This window comes from Lissotriton vulgaris, chromosome 1_2 (assembly GCF_964263255.1).
Source record: "Lissotriton vulgaris chromosome 1_2, aLisVul1.2, whole genome shotgun sequence".
Taxonomy (NCBI): Eukaryota; Metazoa; Chordata; class Amphibia; order Caudata; family Salamandridae; genus Lissotriton; species Lissotriton vulgaris.
In genome coordinates, this window is record NC_141686.1 from 163,762,783 (window position 1) to 163,785,548 (window position 22,766).

A 22,766-nucleotide genomic window follows, 5' to 3' on the forward strand; every position below is an offset into this window, starting at 1 on the left:
TGCAGCCAAGGTCATCGAAAAGGCCATAAATATCCTGCTAGCAAACTTCATTGAAGCTAACAACATCCTGGACATCTCCCATCCGGATTGCAAAGCAATCACAGCATCAAGACTGCTCTACTTGCCACCATCGACAACATCTGCTCCCTCCTCGATCAAGGTGAAATGGCTGCCCTCATCCTCCTGGACCTCTCGGCTGCATTCAACACCATCTCCCACCGGACCCTAGCCACACAGACTCCATAACGCCAGCATCAATGACTAGACCCTTGACTGGATCCACTCCTTCCTCACCTACAGAATGCAGAGTGTCAGACTCCCTCCCTATCTCTCGGAACTGACAGAGACTAACTGTGGAGTGCCCGAGGGCCCCTCCCTCAGCCCCACCCTCTTTTGCATCTACATGGCCCCCCTCGCAACCATCTTCAGGAACCATGGGCTCAACATCATCTCATACATCGACAACACCCAGCTGATCCTCTCCCTCACCAATAAGCCCAACATCACTAGATACAACTTCCAAGAAGGGATGAAAGCCATTGCCACCTGGATGAAGAACAGCTGCCTGAAAGCCAACTCAAAAAAGAAAGAAGTCCTTATCCTTGGCTCCATGCCCTCTGCATGGAATGAGTCCTGGTGGCCCCCACCCTCAGAAATGCCCCCACCCGACGCACCATGCACGAAACCTCAGCTTCATACTAGACTCATCGCTCAAAATGAAACGCCAGATCACCGCCCTTTCCTCGAACTGCTTGTACACCCTCTGCATACTTTTAAAGACCTTCAGATGGATCCCATTCCCAACTGAATCCTGAAAAACTGTCACACATGCACTCATCAGCAGCAGACTGGACTACGGGAACACTCCCTACGCTGGAACCAACTAGGAACTCCTTCCCAAACCCAGTCTGTCCAGAACACCTCGATCAGCCCAACTCTTACTGGCCACAGTCACACGTATCAGCAAGACTAGAACTGGAGTAAAATTCTCCTACCTCGCATTTAAAGCCTGGAACACCCTCCCTCTCCACCTCCGGCAATCTCCCACTTTTCCCCAGTTCAGCAAGGACCTCAAGACCTGGCTTTTCGGGTTACCCCAGCACTCAAAAGAGCCACCCCCTCTCCTCCCCAGTGCATGAGACCCTCACATGTGAGTAGTCACACCTAATCAACCCTGATTGATTGATTAACCATGTCTCAGAGTCAGTCTCTCCATCCTATACTGACTGTGTCTCCATGTTTGCCATCTACGTCCTTGTTCCAGAGCACATAACTCTTTGCCCCAGTGCAAATTCTGTGTCTCCCTTTCCATAGCCTACAATTTCCTATCCCACTGGTCTGTCCCTCTAATCTAGTGTCCTTGTCCAAATCTTCCTATCCATTGCCTCTGTGCCCAAACTTTGCTTGGACAAGAGTGAGACTCTGGGTCTCACTCTTGTCCAAGTGTCCATGTCCACCATTCCAGTTTCTGTCTTTCCTTGTGTACTGCTCGTGGAGTCACAGCACATCTTTGCTTAGCAGGAATTGACCCCTGTATACTTTGCATTGTTCATACAGGGCACGGTAATGTACTGCCTGTGGCCATTCTCACCTAACCACAGGGAGGTACTACACCTTCTTTGAAAAAATAAAAGCACTGTTCATTTTATAGAGTAAGCGTGCTGCATGATTCACGCATGTCCCTCTTACCAATTTTCTCTCTTTAGTTAACACACACTGTCTCTATCTCATTCCCAGCGCGTTGATCTGAAAGAGTCTCCTCTCTGGTCTTTATTTCTGGTCTTTCATATATTACCATTTTGACCTCAGCTATTGTCACTCTTGTACTCTTTTATCCTCTCATCACATCTTTCTCATTGTCACTCTTATGATCTCTTTTGCTTTCTTTCCCCACAAGGCAGTTAACTGCCCTCTGTTGTCAGTCCACTGGTCCCTTATTGTCACTCGTCTGCTCTCTCTCGCTCTCAATGTCAATTCTTTCTTTATATACTATATCACTTTTCGGTATTCAAAAGTAGTAAAGTTAGACTTTTGGGCTAAGTTTACCTTTGTGACTACAAAAAAGTAATAAACTTACAGAGAAGTGTAAGTCTACCATTGTGAACCGGGCCCATAGTGTGTAAAAGGTTGCTCAAATGGAGCAGGTCTGCTCTAATCTTTGTGTTTTTATTTTATTCATACAGGTACATACAATTTATCACAGTACTATTAAAACAGGTAACTTAACAGAAAAAGAAATGGAAATCAATGTCTAGCGAATAAGATAACATAAATCCCCAAGAAAACCCTAATATACAGCGTGAAAAAACACAAAAAATACAAAAGTAGATCCAAGTCATCAATAAATAGTATAAACCTTATCAAACATAAGTAAAATCCTTTAGAACATTACAGATCTGTTGACATGCATGTCAATGCAATGAAAACAGTTTAAATTAGGAAAACAGTGAAGACCTTACATGGACATCTCCAGTAAGATATCTAATATTGGTAAAACAGGTTTCTACTTCCTAGCATTTGCTTGTTTAAAATTTAATTTCTTTAAAAGCGGAACAAGATATTGCTTCCGTGGTTGTTTAAAATAGTACCAAACATAATTAAGTGAATAGTATTTTGCATGGGGATTGGATCTCAAGGGCAAGGATGCAGCACCTTAGCCAACTGCTGATCCTTGGAGATATCTCAAAGGTGATGAATCATATTCAGGCCAAAGCAAGTCCATAAAAAACTGTGTCTGCCATTGGTTAAAAAGCACAGGTAAGGTCTGAGTGTGTATATAGTTTTAGAAAATACATAAGATCTTACTGAGGATTTAGTTAATTCCTTTTTCTGTCTCACATCGTTTCAAAATTTTAAACAGACGATTTTGGTCTATTGTAGGTCAGCTTTGCTTATAAGATTTTGCTTACAAAACAGTTTTGGTCAACCCAAGTCCGCAAAAGAATTGGAATTTTATTTCCCTATATAATCTTAAACAATCCTTAAATATAAGGCAATTAATTTTCCTTACTGGTTTCTCCCAAGGATCCAAAGTATTACTAGCTGAACTCTTCGTGACAGGTGAACAAAGGGCTGCTTTTGGGCAAAAATAAAAGTAATCTAAAAACCTGTGACCCTCTTCCTCTAAATTGAGGTGATGTAAACCCAAATACCTAAATGATTACAGGCAAAAGGGACACATTCAGCCTGATATATATGGAGCATAGTTATGGTAGATTTAGTGTCCAGGCTAAAAGCAACATCAGAAAATGCAGATAGATCTACAAAATGATTGTCTCTCACCAGTCAGTAGATGGCACCATTTGTTCAATGAATCAAATTAGACCCCAAAATAAGAGAATTTCTTTTATCTTACTGATGATAGTATCCTTAATGTTAAAATCCCTACTCTTGGTGGTTTTAGGACCCATTATTAGGATATGTGTTTTGGAGAAGCAGGTACTCAAATCCAAGCTGTCCATAAAAGTGACAAAACAGTCAAGTAAGCATGGGCGGAAAATCCGTTTCGCTCGCGGATTTTGCGGATTTTCGGTAAATTCGCAATCCGCGAGATTCGCGAATCTCCCGCAAAATCCGCAAATCCGCGAGCAGCGGATTTTGCTCGCACTGTTCGCACTGTTCGCGTGAGTTCGCGCCCCGCGAATAAGTGCAAAATTGCAGAAATACGATCTTAGCAAAACTGAAAGTAACTACTTACCAGGTTCAAAAGTTCAGGCTCATCATTAGTAGCCATTTCCTGTAGTGCTTCCTGAGGGGCCCCTCCAGAGTTCAGTTGCCAGTTGAAACTATTATGTGACCCTGCTCTGAACCTCAGAATAGTTACACATATGCCACAAAGGTCCTGAATTACAGCTAAGGGAGACAAGCAGGAGCCAGGCTGGAAGTTCAAATCCATTAATCAGCCCCTAATGCATTATTGTCAGTTGGGGCAGGGCAGGTGTTGTAACTAATTTTGCAACAATGAAAGCACTTAGCAAGTGCAAAAGATCACTAATCAGGAAGCACTAAGGAAGCAGGTGCCAGCTAAAAAAATATTCTGTGACACATTAATCAGCCCCAAATTAATTCAGGTCACTTGAGGCAGGGAAGGTGTGCTTGCGTTGCCACAATAATGTACACTGACTGGACAACCAGAGGGTGCTGTGATGAAACAGAGGGTGGCATGGGTGGGCCAGAGGGTGGCATGAGTAGTCAGAGAGTGGCAGTGGTGACAGAGAGTGGCAGTGATGAAGAAGAGTGTCCCAAACAGGCTGGACACGTAGAAACAACAAGTTCGCGAAACTTGCGACCCGACAGGTAAGTTCGCAATTTGCGACATTGTAAAAAACCCTCGCGAACTGGCAGAAACCCGCGCAAACACAAAAATCCGCAAATTCGCGAGAATTCGCGGATTTTGCGGATTGCGAGTTCGCAAATCCGCAAAATTCGCGAACGCGAGATTCGCAAAATTCGCCCATGCTTACAGTCAAGTAGGTTTTCAAGCTATTGAACATATTTGAGAGTAATACTGCATTGTCTATACAAAAGAGCAGGTATGGGACGGGAATGGACAAGCAGCATATTCTGACCATTGCATATCAGGAAGTTCTCTAGTTGATTAATGTATTTTAGGTAAAGAGGCAAGTATGTAGCATTGATACACTCTCCTGTGTAAATTAATAGTCAGTGCACTCACCACCAGACACAAATCTGACTTTTGTGTCAGATTACCGTGTATGTCACAGAGAAAATTAATAATGTTTACATCGGTGGAGGAGCCATGTGCGAGACCAAAATGGCCGTGTAAGAGCTCAGCTCAGCCGACCTCCTTCCTCAGCCCTAGTATCCTGTTGAAAATCCTCTGCCAAACCCCGCTCCCGGAACAAGCAGCAGAAGCGACGACCCCGGCCGTTTTTTTGGTCCGCCTACGGCACCCGACGAAGGAGCTGTGTCGTCCGGCGATTCGCGGCCTTCTGTTGCTGGAGGCCGGGGGCTCGAGTACCAAGGGGGGCCTACGCCGAGGTGGTCAACATTGGGGCCGCGAAACGGAAGTCACCGGTGCGGCCCCACGAAGATCTTGAAACTCCCCTGGGGCTGTGTGCGGGCCCTCCGGAGTACATGTGGATGGGGAGAGGCGGCTGTAGACCAGAGCGCCGAGGTACCCGTATCGGCAGCTCAGTGAGGCGTGAGAGTGATGCGTCCAGAAGACCTGCAGAGTGCCGAGCTCAGGGGCGGCGGCTCGAGAAATAAGGCAGTGACCGGAGCAATTGTGGGGAGCCCCGAATATGTCCCCGTGGGTGGTTGCCTGGAGGAGCTGACCCCCCAGGGTCCCAGTGCCTGATCTGCGCTGCACCAAAGGACTGGCAACGAAAGGACTGATTCCTGCGGATCTAACTAAAGCAAGTGAGAAAGTCAAATAACTTGAAATCAAGACAGCCAGTCTGACTGACGACGTGGCATTGCTGCAGCAGGAGGTAAGAGACTTGAAGACCTCAAGAACACTTACAGATCACAAGCTTGATGATTATGAAGGGAGGGCCAGGCGCAATAACATTTGCATCCTGGGGGTGCCCGAAAAATCAGAGGGCCAAACGCTGCATCTGTTCATCGAAGACATTGTCCTCAACCACCTAAAACCTAAAGGACTGAGCAATTTCTTCACGGTTGAGCGTGCACACAGGGTGCTGGGGGGAAAGCCCAGGGCTGGAGCCCCCCCTCGCCCAATGATTACGAGGGTCCTGAATTACCGAGACAGAGATGTTATCCTATAGGCGGCACGAGCAGGGACCCCCTTGCGGTTTGAGAATACAACGCTCTCCTTCTTCCCTGACTTTACTCAAATGGTACAGAAACAACCACAGAGCTTCCTGCCGGTGAAGAGGAAAGTTGGAGACAAGGGTTTGAAATACGCCATGATGTTCGCGGCCCGCCTTCGGGTGGAACTTAATGGGAGGGCCTGGTTCTTTGATAACCCTGAGGTGGTGTCTGACTGGTTGGACGGTGTGCATCCGATCGAACCGGAGGATCGAGACCGAGCTGGTGCGGATGAATGACTGGAATAGCGCAAAGAAGGCCGTGGGATTTACTGTGTCGTATCTTACAGGCGGGGGTGGGGTGCATATCCGGCCATTACATGTTTAGGGAGGCTGGGGAGCGGGGGGCGAGGGACTCCTGGTCTTCCTTCTCATTTTCTACTTTTAGTTAGTCTTTAGATTAGTGTTGGGCGACAGGCACAATGCTAGTTGGCGATGGACGATAGCCATATGCAGTGGTGCAGGGAGGGGTGAGAGAGTGAGGGTTTTTTTTGCAATTGGGATTGTATTGTGTGCAATTGCATTTTCAATGTGTTTTTCTTTTTTTCTTGCATCTGGTGACATTTGATCTGATTCCTCACCACTACAATGTCGGTTGTTAGACGGGGATCGGGGATAAATGTACTCAGGTGGAATGTGAATGGTCTTGGGGATAAAATTAAAAGGTGGATGGTAAGCTAATTGTTTAGGAGACATGCCCCAGAAAGGGTGTTGCTACAGAAGACACATTTAGTCTGTAATCGTTGCATGGCCTTGCACAGGAGGGGATATAAGTTGGTGGCTCATGCCGGTTTTACCACGGGGTCCAGAGGGACGGGTATCCTGGTGAGAAACTCCTTTCCCCTGGCCATCCAGGCTACATGGGCTGATCAGGGTGGGAGATATGTCGGCATATCGGGAATGTGTGAGGGGAGAACTGTCACTTTTATGTCTGTTTATGTTCTACCAGGCCTGCAGACAGACACTATTAGAGACTTTGGTGCCATCTTCTTAACTCTGCCTGTGGGTTTACTGGTGATGGGTAGGCATTTCAATGCGGTGATAGATGGCGAGGTAGATAGACCTTGATTTTTCCAACTCGATCTACCATGGTCTGCCTAAAACATCGATGGCTAGACTGCAAGCGGTCCAAAATCAGGCGGCGAGACTGGCCTTAGGGATTCCGAAGTGGCAATCTGCTAGGCCCCTCCTTGTCAAATTCCACTGGCTCCCTGTCATCTCTAGGGCAGCCTTCAAGATCGGCTGCCTTATCTTCAAGTCATTGGCTGGCCCCTGTCCCATCTTCGTGAAATCCCTCATTAGACCCTACTGCCCATCCCGCAACTTGAGATCCTCTCACCTCCATTTCTTGACTGTTCCCTCTTACAAGCTCTGCAGATCTGGAGGCCGGAGATTCGCATACCTGACCCCCAAGCTCTGGAATTCTTTCCCCCTTTTTCTTAAAACTTCTAACTCTTTGACCCTCTTTCGTAAGTCTCTTAAAACGTGGCTTTTCCCTCAATCTGGTTAGTCTTTCTGTCCTCTCTACTTCCAACCAGCGCCAGGAAACCCATGGTGTCAGTGCGCTATACAAGCACCCCTTACGATACGATAGACATCCAGCCCGAACTCTGAAGCCGTCTCAGAGGTGGCTTCCTGACTTCTTAGGAACAACAGGGCTTGCTGATGGTTGGAGGTTAAAGAACCCGAGTGGGGTGCACCACATGCATGCATCCGCGGCACACCGCACCCTCTCTAGAATAGACTATGTACTGATACCTGCGGCTCAGGCGGCGTCGGTCCGAGTAGTGTGGCATTGGGTAGGGGAATTTCTGATCATTTGGCGGTGTGGCTCCGGAAGAGAGGTCGACCAATTTGATGTAAGTAGAACTGCCCCTATAAATCCATGGCACCTTAGAGATCCCGCCGCTAAGAAGGAGGTCATAACGAGTACGGAAAGGTACTTTAATGAAAACTCGGGATCAGTCCACTCGGCATCAACTTTATGGGAGGCCTATAAGGCAGTTATTCGAGGGGAGGTCCTATCATTAGTTGCGGGAACAAAGAGGAAGATTCGGGCTGAGGTAGACCAGGTGGAGGCGAAAGTGACCAAGGTGGAAATTGATGTGTCCCGGGATGCGACCCCCAAGAGTATGCATCAGTTGAAACTCCTCCAAGATGAATATAGGGGATTAGCTATGGATAGGGCCACAGTACAACATGCAGATACCCAGAGCAAGATATGTGAACAAGGCGAAAAAGCTGGTAAACTGATTGCATGGCTTGAGAGAGGAGAGTGGGTGTCGAGGCTAGTTCCAGAGTTGCGGAAAAGTGACTCAGATAGTATAACTGACACGCAAAGTATAGTGACTGAGTTCGCAGAATATTATAGTTCAGTATATACGTCCGCAGGTGTCTATACAGAGGAGGACAACGCGGCCTTGATACACAACATTCGTATGCCAACACTATCGGAAGAGAATCGGAACTATTCAGATTCCCCTCTTACAATTGATGAAGTGGCACAGGCCGTTAGAAGCGTACACTCCGGGAAGGCTACGGGCCCAAACGGGATCCCCATAGAGCTGTACAATTTAAGTGCTAACAGGCTGGCCCCGTTTCTTTGTGCCATGTTTGTAGAGAGTAAAGACAGGGGGCAGCTTCCCTTTGATCAGCGTGTAGCTAATATTGTAGTTATTCACAAAGCCGGAAAGCCTAGGGAGCGTTGCTCCTCCTATAGGCCCATCTTGTTATTGAATGCTGAACCTACGATTCTGGCGAAGCTCCTGGCAATGAGACTAGCTAAGGTCATTACCACCCTGATACATCCGGATCAATCCGGTTTTATGCCATGTCGAAATATGGCACTTAACCTATGAAGGCTGCACGGGATACTAGGCGGTGCCCTGAAGATAAACGAGCCAACTGTGTTTGTGTCATTGGATGCCACCATGGCATTTGACAGGGTTGAGTGGCCCTACTTGTTCGCAGTTTTGGGGAAGATGGGCATCGGCCCTGAGTTTGTCGCTTGGTTCTGTCTCCTATATGCAGATCCACTCGCCAGGGTTGTAGTGAACAACCGAAAATCCGCTGACTTCTCCCTGGGCAGAGGCACGAGGCAGGGATGTCCCCTGTCCCCACTTCTTTTTGCCCTGGCTCTCGAGCCAATGGCGTCGTGGGTCCGATGGGACTGTTTGATTAGAGGGCTGCGGTGGACGCCGGACTAAGAGGACAAGATCTCGCTATACGCGGATGATATCGTGCTTTACCTCACCACTCCCAGGGAATCTTTGATCTGTTTTTTAGACGTACTTACTATATTTGGGAGATATTCCAGGTTCGCTATCAACTGGTCGAAGTCAGTGCTTTTTGTCCTAAGTGGAGACCCTCTGGTGGTCCCAAATTCCTGCCCACTGCAGATTGAACCGATAGGATTCCGATACCTCGGCATTTACGTGACGCTAGACCCGAAGTTGAGATGTGCCAATATGAGATATGCCAATAATTTGGATCCCCCGCTGACCCGGCTTAGGAAAGATGTGGCCAGGTGGAGGGCGCTACCGCTCTCCCTTTTGGGTAGGGCGGTGCTCTTCAAAATGATGACCCTTCCCAGATTCCTGTATGCTCTCCAGAATGCGATGGACCAGGTCCCATCATCCTACTTTAGAGAGATCGAGACCCTTCAACGTCAGCTACTATGGGAGGGCAAGCCTCGCATTGCCTTCACTAAGCTTACACTCCCCTGGTATGATGGGGGGATCGGCTTGCCGGATCAACGGAAATACTATTGGGCCTCCCAATTGGCGAGGGTGAACCAATCAATTTATGGGTCTCCTGGAGACCCTGGATATGCGATGGATCATGGACAGGTGCCTGAAGGTGACTTTACGAGGGTGTTATATGCCAGGGCCGGCCGATTTCCCCTCGTCGGACCGTCGGCTCACGCAGTGCTGGTGTGGCACGCAGCGACTCGACATCTTAAGTGGGACGGAAGGCTCACCCTTGCAACCCCATTATGGAATTCAGAGAGACTGGGCTGCCTGTGGAAAACAAAGGGATTTGACAAGTGGGATCTCATTGGGATCTCCCAGATCAAGGATATCTGGGGAAGGACACAGTACTTACATTCGGCGCCCTCCAGAAAAAATATAATCTACGGGAGAGTGAGCATTACCGATACCTCCAAGTTAGGCATGCCCAGCTTGCGCATGTCCCCAGAGGCATCGCACTCCCGGATGCCTCTCCCCTGGAAGATCGAGTGTTGGATGGGCACCTCCCGGAAATGACTATTTCGTTAATATACAAAAAGCTTATTAACAAAATGGGAGACCCACTGGCGGGAACCAGGGCACAATGGGTGGCTGATGGCTTGGAAAGTGATGATGAGGACTGGAGGGAGGTGGTTTCTTCCCCAAAGGTAGTGGCCATTCAAATGAGACTAGGCTTGTGCAACTAAAAATCCTTCATAGGTCGTATGTCACAGGGCCCCTGGCTGGTACACATGGGTCGGGCGGAGAGTGGGGGTGCTGGAGGGGGTGCGGAGAGCTTGGAACTTTAATGCATATTTTGTGGCACTGTGTGTAGACATACAGGAATATTGGGTCAAAATTCATGAAAAGATGCAAGAGGTGTTGGGGATGGAGATTCCGCTGGAGGCTCGAGGGTGTGTCTTAAATGTCTGGGAGCCTACTGATTTGAGTGCTTACGAGAGACAGTGGGTGACCCTGGCGTGTATGATTGCCAAGCGTAACATTGTACAGTTGTGGGGCGCCTGCCAGCCGCCCCAGATCGGGAGGTGGATGGAAGACCTCGACTGGTGTATGTACAGGGAATGATCGGTCTGCATCACTAGGGGCTGTCCTGCAAAGTCGGGGAAGATTTGGGGAGCCTGGAATAGTTATCGGGGTGATATCTGTGCTCCTCCAGTTGTTTGAGACGAAGCAGCAAACATTAGTCCCCATGATCCCTAAATGTGATTCTGTATGCATTATCTTGTAGTGTGGAGATGTTCATATGAAAAATGTTGAATTAATATATGTCTCCTGATGCCTTTTTCTTTTGGTTTTGTTAATAAAAATATATATTTTTTTAAACAATGTTTACATCTACCATCTAGAGTTAAAATGGTGGGCCATAGTTTGGAGTGGTTGATATGATTAAATGCCGAGCTAAGAGCTATGAAACCCATGTGTATAGACCCTAGTTTGGCAACTGTGTGTTTGTTTAATAATGAGGTTTAAGTTCAGATATTGCTCAATCGTGCTCAGGCAATTTCTTAACTCATAGTAATGATGCATCTAACAATGAGATAGGTAAATATTAGTTAGGATGGTGTTTGTTACCCTTTTAAAATACCGGAGCAGTTAGTAATTGTGACCATGAAGGGTAAGGAGGTAGCCTTGCTTGCATGGCTGATTTTCAGGGGCCAGTTATTGAGGTGGCCCTAAGGTCCGGATTGTGCTTGGTTACATCCATAGGGATTCCATCTGGGCTTGGTGCCTTCTCCTTTTGGTTCTTAGCTATAGCCTTGATAGTGTCTTCACAAGTGAAAGATATCCCAGGTGACTGATTAACTAGGTTAGAAAAGAGACATCAATTTTCGAAAAGTGAGAGACACAGTCATTTGCCTGTGTGCATCACCCAAGGAATGGGGAGTTTCTTTTTTCACAGACATGAAAGTTCACTATCCCCCAAACTGCCCACTGTCTTCCAGCTTGAAGACCAGTCCCAGATGATCCCATGCCTCCTCCCTAATGCCCACCTTTTTAACATTGCTTGATTCCGGTCCAGGAAAGACATGGCTTGGCAGTTCGGGCTGGACTGTTCCCATGAGGCACAGGGTCAACGCTGATTTGCATATGGCCATGTCTGAACTGGGGTGGTGTGGAGTGCAAAAAAACGATGGATTTAGGCACAGATCTTTGTACTGGAGTGAATGTATGACATTGTTCTGCATTCTGTCCATCAACTGTTATTTTTGCATTTGTCACCCCGAGTGGGATGGGTATGCTCAGACGTGAGTCCCATGCTCTCCACACCACTGGAGTCAAGCTATCTTGGCTGAAGATGGCTGATAGCCAGAAACCGGTCCTAGGATGCTTGATTCCAGTCCAGGAAAGACATGGCTTGGCAGTTCGGGCTGGACTGTTCCCATGAGGCACAGGGTCAAGGCTGATTTGCATATGGCCATGTCTGAACTGGGGTGGTGTGGAGTGCACAAAAACGATGGATTTAGGCCCAGATCTCTGTACTGAGGTGAATGTATGACATTGTTCTGCATTCTGTCCATCAACTGTTATTTTTGCATACGATAGATCTGCAATCTCTTTACTAATGCACCAATTAGAAGAGGCAGAAAACAGGTTATGGTTGCTAAAGTTACTACCAATATCTTCAATATCTTTAGAGACAGTGCAAAGAAAGGAAGTGATACAATTATACTCAATGATACAGTTTGTGTTTCCAGCCATACTAGGTAGGGAAGTTAAAGGTGGATAAAACACCAACATCTAGATTGAATAGTAAGCACAATTACCAGTGAAGCGAGTTAAATACAGGCCAGGCCATGCCTTTTGTGTATTAAGCACAGATCACAGATGTTGGCATGTCCTGTATGTGCTACAGACAGAGGTATTTATCTAAAAATAAGGGACTTATATCCTTATTGCTATTTAGAGTCTCTGTTGCCCTTTCATGGGCTGGTTTTAGAATCATAAATAACTCTGATCAAATTATCCTATTTGTGTAACCTGTGGGATGTGATAATTTTGGCCAATGAAGTTCATGTATTTGTCCCATCCAGGCCATGGAGGCTTGCAAAGATGCTGGACTTGTGAAGTCCATTGGAGTGTCCAATTTCAACCGCAGACAACTGGAGCTGATCCTTAACAAACCAGGGCTCAAGTACAAACCAGTCTGTAACCAGGTAAGAGATGAACTCCTTCTGACAACTATTTTACACTAAAATGTATGCTCAGGCTCCCTGTTTCTGGAAAGGATCAGCATAATATTTCATGGAAAGGACTGTTTTTCATAGGATTCTTCTCTCTAGTATTCCCTGAGTGTAGAGGATTCTCATCTTCTGGGAATAATCTTGCGGTTATTTCCAAGGTTGTTCCCCATGTAACCTCTGAGAACGACCTTGATGGAATTAACAGTCTTAATCATACTGATGTAGTCCAAGAAGTGTTTAGTCAGTCTATAATATGGCGATTCATGTTAAACCTGGCTCTAGCTCCATTTTTCTAGAGGATCTCCACTCTGGAATTCATCTCCATGTTTACATGCTGCACCCATTGCTTTCTCTATTATCCTTGGACTAAATCTACACTGTGAGGTTGGCAAAGCTATTGTGATGACTTCCATTTATGAAATATTGCAACTGAATTATGTGTCCTACAGTTAGATTGTGGATTGTCGCTGATCTGTAATGCATGGGCGTGAACTGCTTTTTAAATATTTCCCAATAAATCCAGCCGCATACAGTCACTAAATGTGTTGAGTGGAAAGGATTCACATTACCTAACATGTTAACACTGTTAATCTGTCACAGAAAAACTGCAGAAAGTGAACATCAGCCCTATGTGGGTTGCCATATACCTTGTTACAACCTGGCTCATATATTTTTAGTTTTTGCCTACAGACAGCTTTAGCTTAGAGAGCTCATGTCTTCACAAAAACACACATAACATGGCAGTCAATGCACAGACACACAGACACTCACTGACATACACACAAACAAACACACACACAAAGCTTTTTGGGCACCGGCTTTTAGCCTTGTTCGGCTGGCTTTAGCAAGTGGATCTCTGGCTGTCCATCAGCCTTGGTATTAGCTCATTGCATTTTGCAGATGTGAACTAAATAAACAAGAAGTGCTAAAACCAATAGTTCTGGGTTTAAGGTGACAGCATATGGAACCACAGCTAAGCCAGACAAAAGTAAGTCATGAAAATTGTAGATAATGAACTTGTAGAGCGCACATTCACCCAACAGTTTCTTGGCACTAAGTACAATGAGGAGTCCAACCTAACTTAATGCACACTAAGAACAAAAAAGAGCTAGAGGTCTGCCTTAACAACCACGTCTTTAACTTCTTCCTAAATTTCAAGTAATCCATCTGATGACATAGCGGTGGAGGCAGGGAGTTCTGTATTGTACAGGCTTGCAAGAAGAACCTGATGACACTCATTCATTGCCTCTTGAATTTGGGAATAGAAAGGATATTGTAGGAAGATGATCATAATTTCCTAGGGGCAGATTTACAAGCCCCTTGCGCCACTTTTGCGTCATTTTTCCCATGTTAAAAATAACGCAAAAGTGGAGCAAGAGGTTTGTAAATCTGCCCCCTAGTCTGTAAATATTTTATGATCTTAGTCCTTAAGAATTGAGGACCCTCCTCCCTGAACGCCTTAAAAATAATGTAGCAGGCTTTAAAGGTAGTCCTTTGTTCAAGTGGGTGTCAGTGAAGATCTTTCTGTAAAGGAGTAATATGGTGTGAGAAATTGGGTTTTTGTTTGACTGGGGTGTGAGCCATTGTGATGCAACAGTCACAATTCTAAGCAGGGTGAATCACAAAAAGTCACTAAACTAACCTTTGCTTAACCCTGGGTACCTTGGAAAAATGCAGTCAGACATAACTTAGAGGCAGTGTGTAAAGTATTTATGTAGTACACAAACAGAAATCAAGTGAAAATACAACACACGAAAAGTCCCACACCAATTTAGAAAGATAGAGCAAATTTTTATAAATTATTTGACAATAAATTTACAAAAATCCTATCAGTAGAACTGGAGTTATGGATTGTTAAAGTTTTTGGTAAAAAATAGAGGCTAAAAGATCAAAGCAACATCTGCGGACATCTAGTCTTGTAAGACTGTATCTAAGTTGAAAAAAATGGCCACGTGTGATAGAGCGTGGTTCGGATCCATGAGGGGGTTTAAGCTGGTCAGCACTAACCTTTGGACTTGGAAGAAGTTTTGTGAAAAATGTTCTGAGAAGGTAAAGTTTAGCGGGTAAGGCTGATGAAGGTTTCTGAGGAGCAAGCATTGTCTTTGTATAACCTTGGGTCGAAGCCGTAGTAAAGATTTCTCCATTCAGACTTTGGGGCAGATTTACAATAACTGATGCATACCTGCATGTCAGCAGGGATACGCCAGTTATTGTGCGTCACGGCAGACACCTCTTGCGGTGCACCATGGGGCAAGAATAGACAGATGCGTGACGCATATGCTGCAGTAAAGGTGGTACACTGCTGGAGTTGCGTCGCAAGCGCGACGCAGCTCCCGCAAGGCTCGGGGTGCCCCTATGCCTTTCATGATGCATCAATCCTTACGCCTGCTTCAAGCAGGCGCAGGGTTTTGATGCAGCATGGACATAAAAGTGACTGAGTGAAATCTTGTAGATTTCACTCAGCCACTTTTAGGAGGCGTTCCTGCGTCGGCACTCCCACATCTGGCGCAGGGCTTTACAACGTGACGCTTCTCCCTAGATGCATCACGTTTTAAATACACCACAGCATGTTGCTGGCTTTGCGCCGCCGAAGCGCCAGAAAAGTGACGCAACGGCGGCGCAAATGTGGCGTACGGGGCTTGTAAATCTGCCCCCAAGTTTCTAAAATAGAAGTCAAAAGCCTCCATCTGGATGAGGCAGAAGACTGTAGCTGAAGACTATCCAACGAGGTCGGATAACCCTTTGACAAAGGACGACTGAAAATAATTTGCTGCTGCAGGGAAGAACATAGCGCGAGAAGCCCCAAAGTCTATCTGACCAGCGAGGCACCTTGGTCGAATAGAAGAGCAAGTTAATCCCAGTCTCCTCCTAGTTTTCGTAGCAGTTTTTATATATTCAATAACTATTTTAAATATTCTTTAACTTTAACTATACTCTATACAAACCCCGTCGCCACTGGGTAGTTGTAGTTAGGTCACCTGTTCATAGGAAAAACGTGTTTTGTGTTGCTGACAACGTTTGCTGCGTTTGACGAATCTCCACGAAACTTTCTAAAAAGTGCTACTTTTTGACTGATTTGTGCATGGTAAGATTTTGGCTGATCCCTCAAACAGGGGCCGGCAAAACAAGAGGGTCCTAAAACACAAAATACCCATGCATTTATCATAGACTTTCTTAAAAAAAGGCTACAGAAAAAACTGCTGAACGGAATTACACCTAATTTGACAGGAAGCTAGATCCTAGTCAGCAGATTGTGCCACGCAGCCCCCTCCCCTTTAGAAATATATAGGAGCTTGGAGTCCTCAGGGCCCAATGAGGCTCCGTATGGTGTTGCATACAGAACCCTCCACTTTAAAAAAGGCCCTGGGGTTTGGGGTCCCTATTGGTGGTGGTGGTATTGGTGGTGGTATTGGTATTGACGGCGGTGTTAGTATTGGTTTGGTGGTGGTGGTATTTGATTGGTGGGTGGTATTGGTGGTGGTGGTATTGGTGGTGGTATTGGTGGTAGTGGTATTGGTGGTAGTGATGGTATTGGTGGTGGTTTTGGTATTGGTGGTGGTGGTATTGGCAGTGGTGGTAGTGGTAGTGGTGGTAGTGGTGGTGGTGGTATTGGTGGTGGTATTGATGGTGGTGGTGGTATTGGTGTTGGTGGTGGTGGTATTGGTGGTGGTGGTGGTAGTGATGGTATTGGTGGTGGTATTGGTATTGGTGGTGGTGATATTGGTGGTGGTGGTGTTGGTGGTATTTGTGGTGGTATTGGTATTGACTGTGGTATTGGATTGTTGGTGGTGGTGGTGGTATTGGTGGTGGTGTTATTGGCGGTGGTGGTATTGATAGTGGTGGTTTTGGTGTGGTAGTGGTGGTATTGAGGGTGGTGGTATTGGTGGTGGTGGTATTGGTGATGGTATTGGCGGTGGTAGTATTGGTGGTGTTATTGGTCGTGGTGGTGTTGGTGGTTTTGGTATTGGTGGTGTTGGTGGTGGTATTGGTGGTGGTGGTGGTGTTGGAGATGGTGGTATTGGTGGTGGTGGTGGTATTGGTGGTGGTAGTATTGGTGGGTTTGATGGTGGTGGTATTGGTGGTGGTGGTGGTATTGATGGTGGTGGTAATGGTGGTGGTAGTGTTATGTTATGTTACTGAAGTTTGTAACGAGCACAGATACTCCAAAGAGTGTCCTGGCGCAAGCTATGAGGTGCTGACAGTGATAAACTAATTAAAACAGGAATGTTTTGAGCTGTTTCTCAATTTGCCCCAGATCCTGAATGCTACACAAAGAATAAGGCAAGGAGTTCCATGCTGTGGCCGCCCTAAAGGTGAGAGATATGCCCCCATTCTTTGGAGGCAAACACAGGGTATCTGGGCTAGCAGCTGGGTTGCAGACCTCAAATGTCTTACAGGAGTATAAAACGTGAAGTGCTTCCTTAGATATGCAGGCCTGACGCATGTAAGGCACGGTGCGCGACAACCAAGGCCTTGAACTTTGCATGTTTAATAACAGGCAGCCAGTGCAGCATAGGCAGGTGTTTCTGATAGGAATATTAAACAAAAGCCTAGCTTCCCCCTTCTGGATCCTCTGCAATTTATTAAGAGTGTAGTCCGGGGGGCCAATGTACAGCGCATTGGCATAAACAATGGTGACAGGATCTGCGCCTGGGTCACAATTTCCTTCGCTGCCCTAGGAAGCAGAGAAATACATTTATTAAGGGTCTTTAGAATCCCTAAACAGCCACCAGCCAGCTTTTTAATTTGGGTCAAAAAGGATAACTGCTCATCGAACCAAACACCCAGGTTCTTAACTGTTTGGCCAGAGGAGGATGGCAGTGGATAGTCGGACGGCCAAAGAGATTCTCTAAACCGGAGAGGAAAATTCCCATTAGGAAGGATTTCCTACTTATCTTCGTTGCATTTGAGCTGAGCTGCTGAGAGCCACTGAAAAACAGCTGTCAAGCAGTTTTTTGCCTCCAGAGTAAAAAACTCTTAGAGGAGTTGAGTGTCGTCAGCGTAAGCCACAATCTTAGCTCCCAGATCCTCCGCCAACTGGACCAGAGGAGTGACGTAGATGTTAAAGAGAAGGAGACTCAAAGAGGACCCCTGCGCACTCCAGTGGTCACTAATTGAGGCGGGGATGAAAATGATGTGAGCCAGATCTGTTGCGTATGCCCTTCCAGGAAGGATTCCAGCCAACTCCAGGCCAAACGTGAGATACCTATATCGGCCAGACGAGCCAAAAGCAGCAAATCGGGGACAGTATCAAATGCTGCCGAGAGGTCCAAGCAGTCTCGAATAGTTTTGGAGACTTCAACCAGAGAGTACTCAGTGCTATAGGCAGCTCTTAATCCAGATTGTGCCGAAAGGAGTGAGCTAGAGCCTTCAATGAAATCAGTAGGCTGTTTATTAGCAGCCTTCTCACAGATTTTAGCTACACTGGGGAGCAGGGAAATAGGGCGATAACTCCCCAGATCCCACCGATCCAGTGAAGGTTTTTTTAGGAGTGGCAAAATCTTTGTCTGTTTCCACTCTGCTGGGACAAGCGCCTCTTGAAAAGAGAGATTGATAAGCGCATTGACCTCTGGGTTGACAATCACTGCAACAGAGGCCAAAAGACTAGCTGTGCAGGGATCAGACGGAGAGCATGATTTCCAGGTCTTAAAAATGTTAAAAGACTCCAGTAAGTCAATGGGTGTAAAAGCCTCAAGCAAGGAAGAAAGAGTTAGCACAACAGCAGCTAGCACACCTTCTGAAATAGGCATGCTCGGACCTGTAAACGTTGCCTGTATGGTGGTATTGGAGGTGGGATTGGTGATGGCCATATTGGTGGTATTGGTGGTGGTATTGGTGATGGTATTAGTGGTGGTATTGGTGGTGTTGGTGGTATTGGTGATTGTGGTGGTGGTATTGGTGGTTGTGGTATTGGTGGTCGTGGTGATGGCTTTGGTATTGGTAGTATTGGTAGTGGTGGTATTGGTGGTGGTGGTTTTTCGTGGTGGCGGTTGTGGTATTGGTGGTGGTGGCATTGGTGTTTATGGTATTGGTGGTATTGGTGGTGGTATTAGTGGTGGTGGTGGTATTGTTGGTATTGGATGTGGTGGTATTGGTGGTGGTGGTGATGATATTGGTGATGGTCTTATTGGTAGTGGTATTGGTGGTGGTGGTATTGGTGTTGGTGGTATTGGTGGTGTGGTATTGGTGGTGGTGGCATTGGTGGTGGTGGCATTGGTGGTTGGGGTATTGGTATTGGTATTGGTGGTGGTGGTATTTGTATTGGTGGTATTGGTGGTGGTGTTGGTGGTGGCATTGGCGGTATTGGTGGTGGTATTAGTGATGTTGGTTGGTGGTGGAGGTGGTGGTATTGGTGGTGTTGTTGTTAATAAAACAGGCTTTTGAAAACAACCCATCAGATGGCTTAGTGCAGATGACATGTAACACGATTATGTGCTACCTGGAATTCACATGACTTAATTCGCTAATCCTTTCTAAATCCTTTTTACTTGGGGTGTTGAAAGAGACACAAGATAATGCTGGGTTAAAGTGATTGAAAGCAAGCGCCCATGTTACAGGGGCAGCCGTGCTGCTTTAAAAAACACAAGCGGTTTGAGCTGAAGCAGCGCATGTCCGGCCTGCAGTAAGAGAAACTGAATAAAGGAGTAAGTGCTTACAGACTAAATTACAGGTTCCATGTTACAACTGAAGTAAAGGGGCCAGTAGCTATGGAAAGTTACAAATTAAGACAAGGCTGTACTAAGGAGGGACTAACAAGCCTGTTAAAGAATCCGATAGCAGCATTTACGAAAGACAGTGACACAAGCCAATGACAAATATGGGAGGAGAGTGGGCGCAGCTTCTCTCCCATGCTCTACTACAGCAGTCTTGCAGAGTGAGCAGCGCAGTCGCGCTGCCGCTAGGCTCGACCTAAAAAGATAAAAGGGGCTCCTTTCCTTGTCAGGTTCTCGCCTCGCTTGCAGAGAGAGAGTTAAATGACAACATTCCAAGCTCGCAATGTGGAAGAATATGTCCAGTAACCCAATGGCTGTCCAGTGGCCGGAGCGGAATTATGTAGCATGGTGTGTAGTGGAAGTATGTGGATAGTAATTTTATGTGGTATGATGTGGTATTTTGTGGTGTGGATTTGATGTGTTTGGTATGTTGGGGAATTTGTTGTTGAGTTGCATTATGTGATTTGTTGCCGAATAATGTGGTGTGGAATGGAAACGTGTGGAGTGAAATTGTGCTGCATGGAACTGTGTGGCATTCAGTGAAATTATTCCGATTGGAATTATGTGGCATGCTATGCGGTGTATTTATTTGGATTGTTGCTATGTGGCAGTTGCCAGTGTCCTAGAGTGAAGTGGGAGAAGTAGAGTGTCAGACTGAATTTGTTGTACGGTGGAGTAGGGGGGAGTAGAGTGTTGTAGAGATGAGCAGAGTTCAGTGGCAGAGAGTGTCGCAGGGTGCAGTGTCAGAGTGCAGTGGAGTAGAGTGGAGTGGGTTGGAGTGGGTTGAGAAAGTTGGTGGATTGGAGGCAGACTAAGTTCCGTCTTTTACATTTAGCATGCATTTTGGAAAGTCCCCTTACTGGCCTATTCAAACTATAGCAGAACTTATAGTCTGCCCCCCCCCCCCCCGTCTCTTCTCTTCTCTCCTTCCTCCTGCTTCAGGCTTTCTCTTCCCTTTTCTTGAGGGTAATACAGCGGCTAGCCGAAACAGGACGCGCCAACCGGCCGACCGCAGATGAGAATTACTCCCGACCAGGCATGTTTGTCGACACGCCCTCTGTAACCACAACGACGTTTGTAACATACCTGTATTTCCCTCATGTATCGGTACTGTACTGTATATAAAATAACCTTCTAATAAAATACTTTGAAATAAAAAAAAAGATCCACTAAACCAATAGTAGCAATGCTTAGATGTTTTAAAACTGTCTAATTATAGAATAACTTTGCCTGCTTATAAGACCTGCAGCTGTCTCACTGAAAGTACAGAGATCCTATCGAGAAGTGCCGAATCAGCCCATTAATTACACGATAGCCATGTTGACAAGTGCTCTTACAGACACAAAACTGGGGAAAATGCCCCATTATCCCAAGTAAAATATGACTGCCTAGCTAAGAAGTGGAACTACGGCCCATTCGGCCACTAGCAGTTCAGCTGATATGAGCAGTTCTGTCTGATTTAAAGTGTGGCAGCCCTGCTTCAGTGTGTCCTGCTAGTAATTCACACCTGTTCTTGTGATACTTATGAATTGATTATGCAGGTGGCAAATAGCAGTAAATACTCTGTAAAGAAAGACAGAGTTTAACATTTCATTGCGCCATATAACAGACAATAGGTGGCTACTGGACTACTGCAATGTTGAACAGTATTTAATTAATGACCCAGAAGGTGGCGCTGAAGCATTGCAAACTATCATGGAGACAATAGCAAATGTATTTCCCATGCTGGTGGATGCTCTTTCAATTTACTGTTATTTATACGTATTATTTATTCCGAAATATAACTCTGTCACATAATTTTGGCGCAACCAGTTTACCCTGAAGGTCTTTTTATGAAAGAAGGTGAGGTTTGAAAGGTGAATGAAGCAAGATATCATGTAAATAGGAATAAGAATAAATAGGAATATGACCTTTGCTAAGTGCAAGTTGTTTTGATAGGTTGATCTGGGCTGATTCTGAACAGGTTCTGGGCTGTTAGTCCTAAAGTCCAATTATATGCGACATGTTTTCACAGCTTAGCGTGTGGTAAACTACAGCTACAAAGTAACACCTGTAATGTATCCCAGTTCTATCTGAGGGCATAATGAATTTAATGAATGTTATCTTGTCTACCAGGATCATTTTCTAACGCCCTATTAGGAAAGCTTAATTATTTTTCAGTCACTTGCAGTAACATTTACAATATTACAAACACATCCTAACACTTGTGTACTTCATGATGAAACCTTGCTTCTGGTTGGATAAAAAAAACACGTCAGACTCACGACTTTTGGGGTTGTGTTAATTAGAAAGATTGCAAAATATCGACCAGATATAAATTGGCAAAAGAGCATCCTGTGACGTCAAATGTCTATAAACCTGCACGTCAAAACTATGGGGCATATTAGCAAGGGCGATATCGCCGCTTTAGCTGGACTTTTTCCCGCTAACCCAGCGATATTTTTATCTCCCTCTTAGCAAGCTGTCGCTAACACCAGTTAGCAACAGCTTTTAGGCAAAAGCTACAGGTTTGGGGCCCGCTTTGCATGTCAGCGATATTTATCGCTAATGACATGCAAAGTGGGCGTACCCAAACTTTTAGCGACTGAAAACAGTCGCTAACACGGCTATTGCCTATTAGCAGGGTAGGCTAAACGATAAAAAAAACCGCGCTAAGCGCGATTATCGCTAGTACCTAACGCCTGCTAAAAAGTTGACTTACCTGTATAGTCAATGGGGGGGTGGATTATCACATTAAGCCCCTATTGGTGTTAATGCGAGAATATCGCTGGATTTCCAGAGATATTCTCGCATTGAGCCGCTCTCGCCGGATATTTTATCACAATTGCTAATAGCACATTTTCTCTGCGATAATATCCGGTGATAGGCAGCGATAAAAAAAGAACACGCTGAGCGCATTTAGCGATAAATATCGCTACTCCTTGCTAATATGCCCCCAGATTTCGTCATGCATTTGCTACTGTTAACAATAGTAGCAATGCTTTTGTAATGTCGCTTCCTGATGAAACGACAGGAAAACAGGATGCATTTACAAAAACAAGAGAACAGTTTGTACAATGAGTAGGATCTAAAAATGTTTTTGGGACCATTCACAGGGGGAAGTGGTACCTTTGTCGCCTCTCCCTGTTTGCGTATGGATTGCCATCTCCTTTGAGAGTTAAGTAATATATATATCTTTTGTGATCAGATTTTGTTACAAAACATAAATACACACCTTAAGGAATCTCTATTTGGAAGCTACGCTTTAAATACGCCCCTTTCAAATAGCGATTCCTTATTATTTCCCAACCCCATTTAGCGATTTTGTAATATGTTATCAAATCGCTAAAT

The 22,766-nt window shown here is 45.7% G+C and overlaps 1 protein-coding gene across 3 annotated transcripts in view; it reads left to right on the plus strand.

Moving 5' to 3' along the window:
• Positions 1–22,766, plus strand: part of LOC147734754 (aldo-keto reductase family 1 member C3-like) — a 230,388-nt gene that overhangs the window by 112,727 nt on the left and 94,895 nt on the right. For all 3 annotated transcript variants that reach the window (XM_086953031.1, XM_086953032.1, XM_086953033.1), the window contains one exon: positions 12,574–12,696. In XM_086953031.1, coding sequence (XP_086809157.1) covers positions 12,574–12,696 — 123 coding nt within the window. The remainder of the gene's footprint in view (positions 1–12,573; positions 12,697–22,766) is intronic.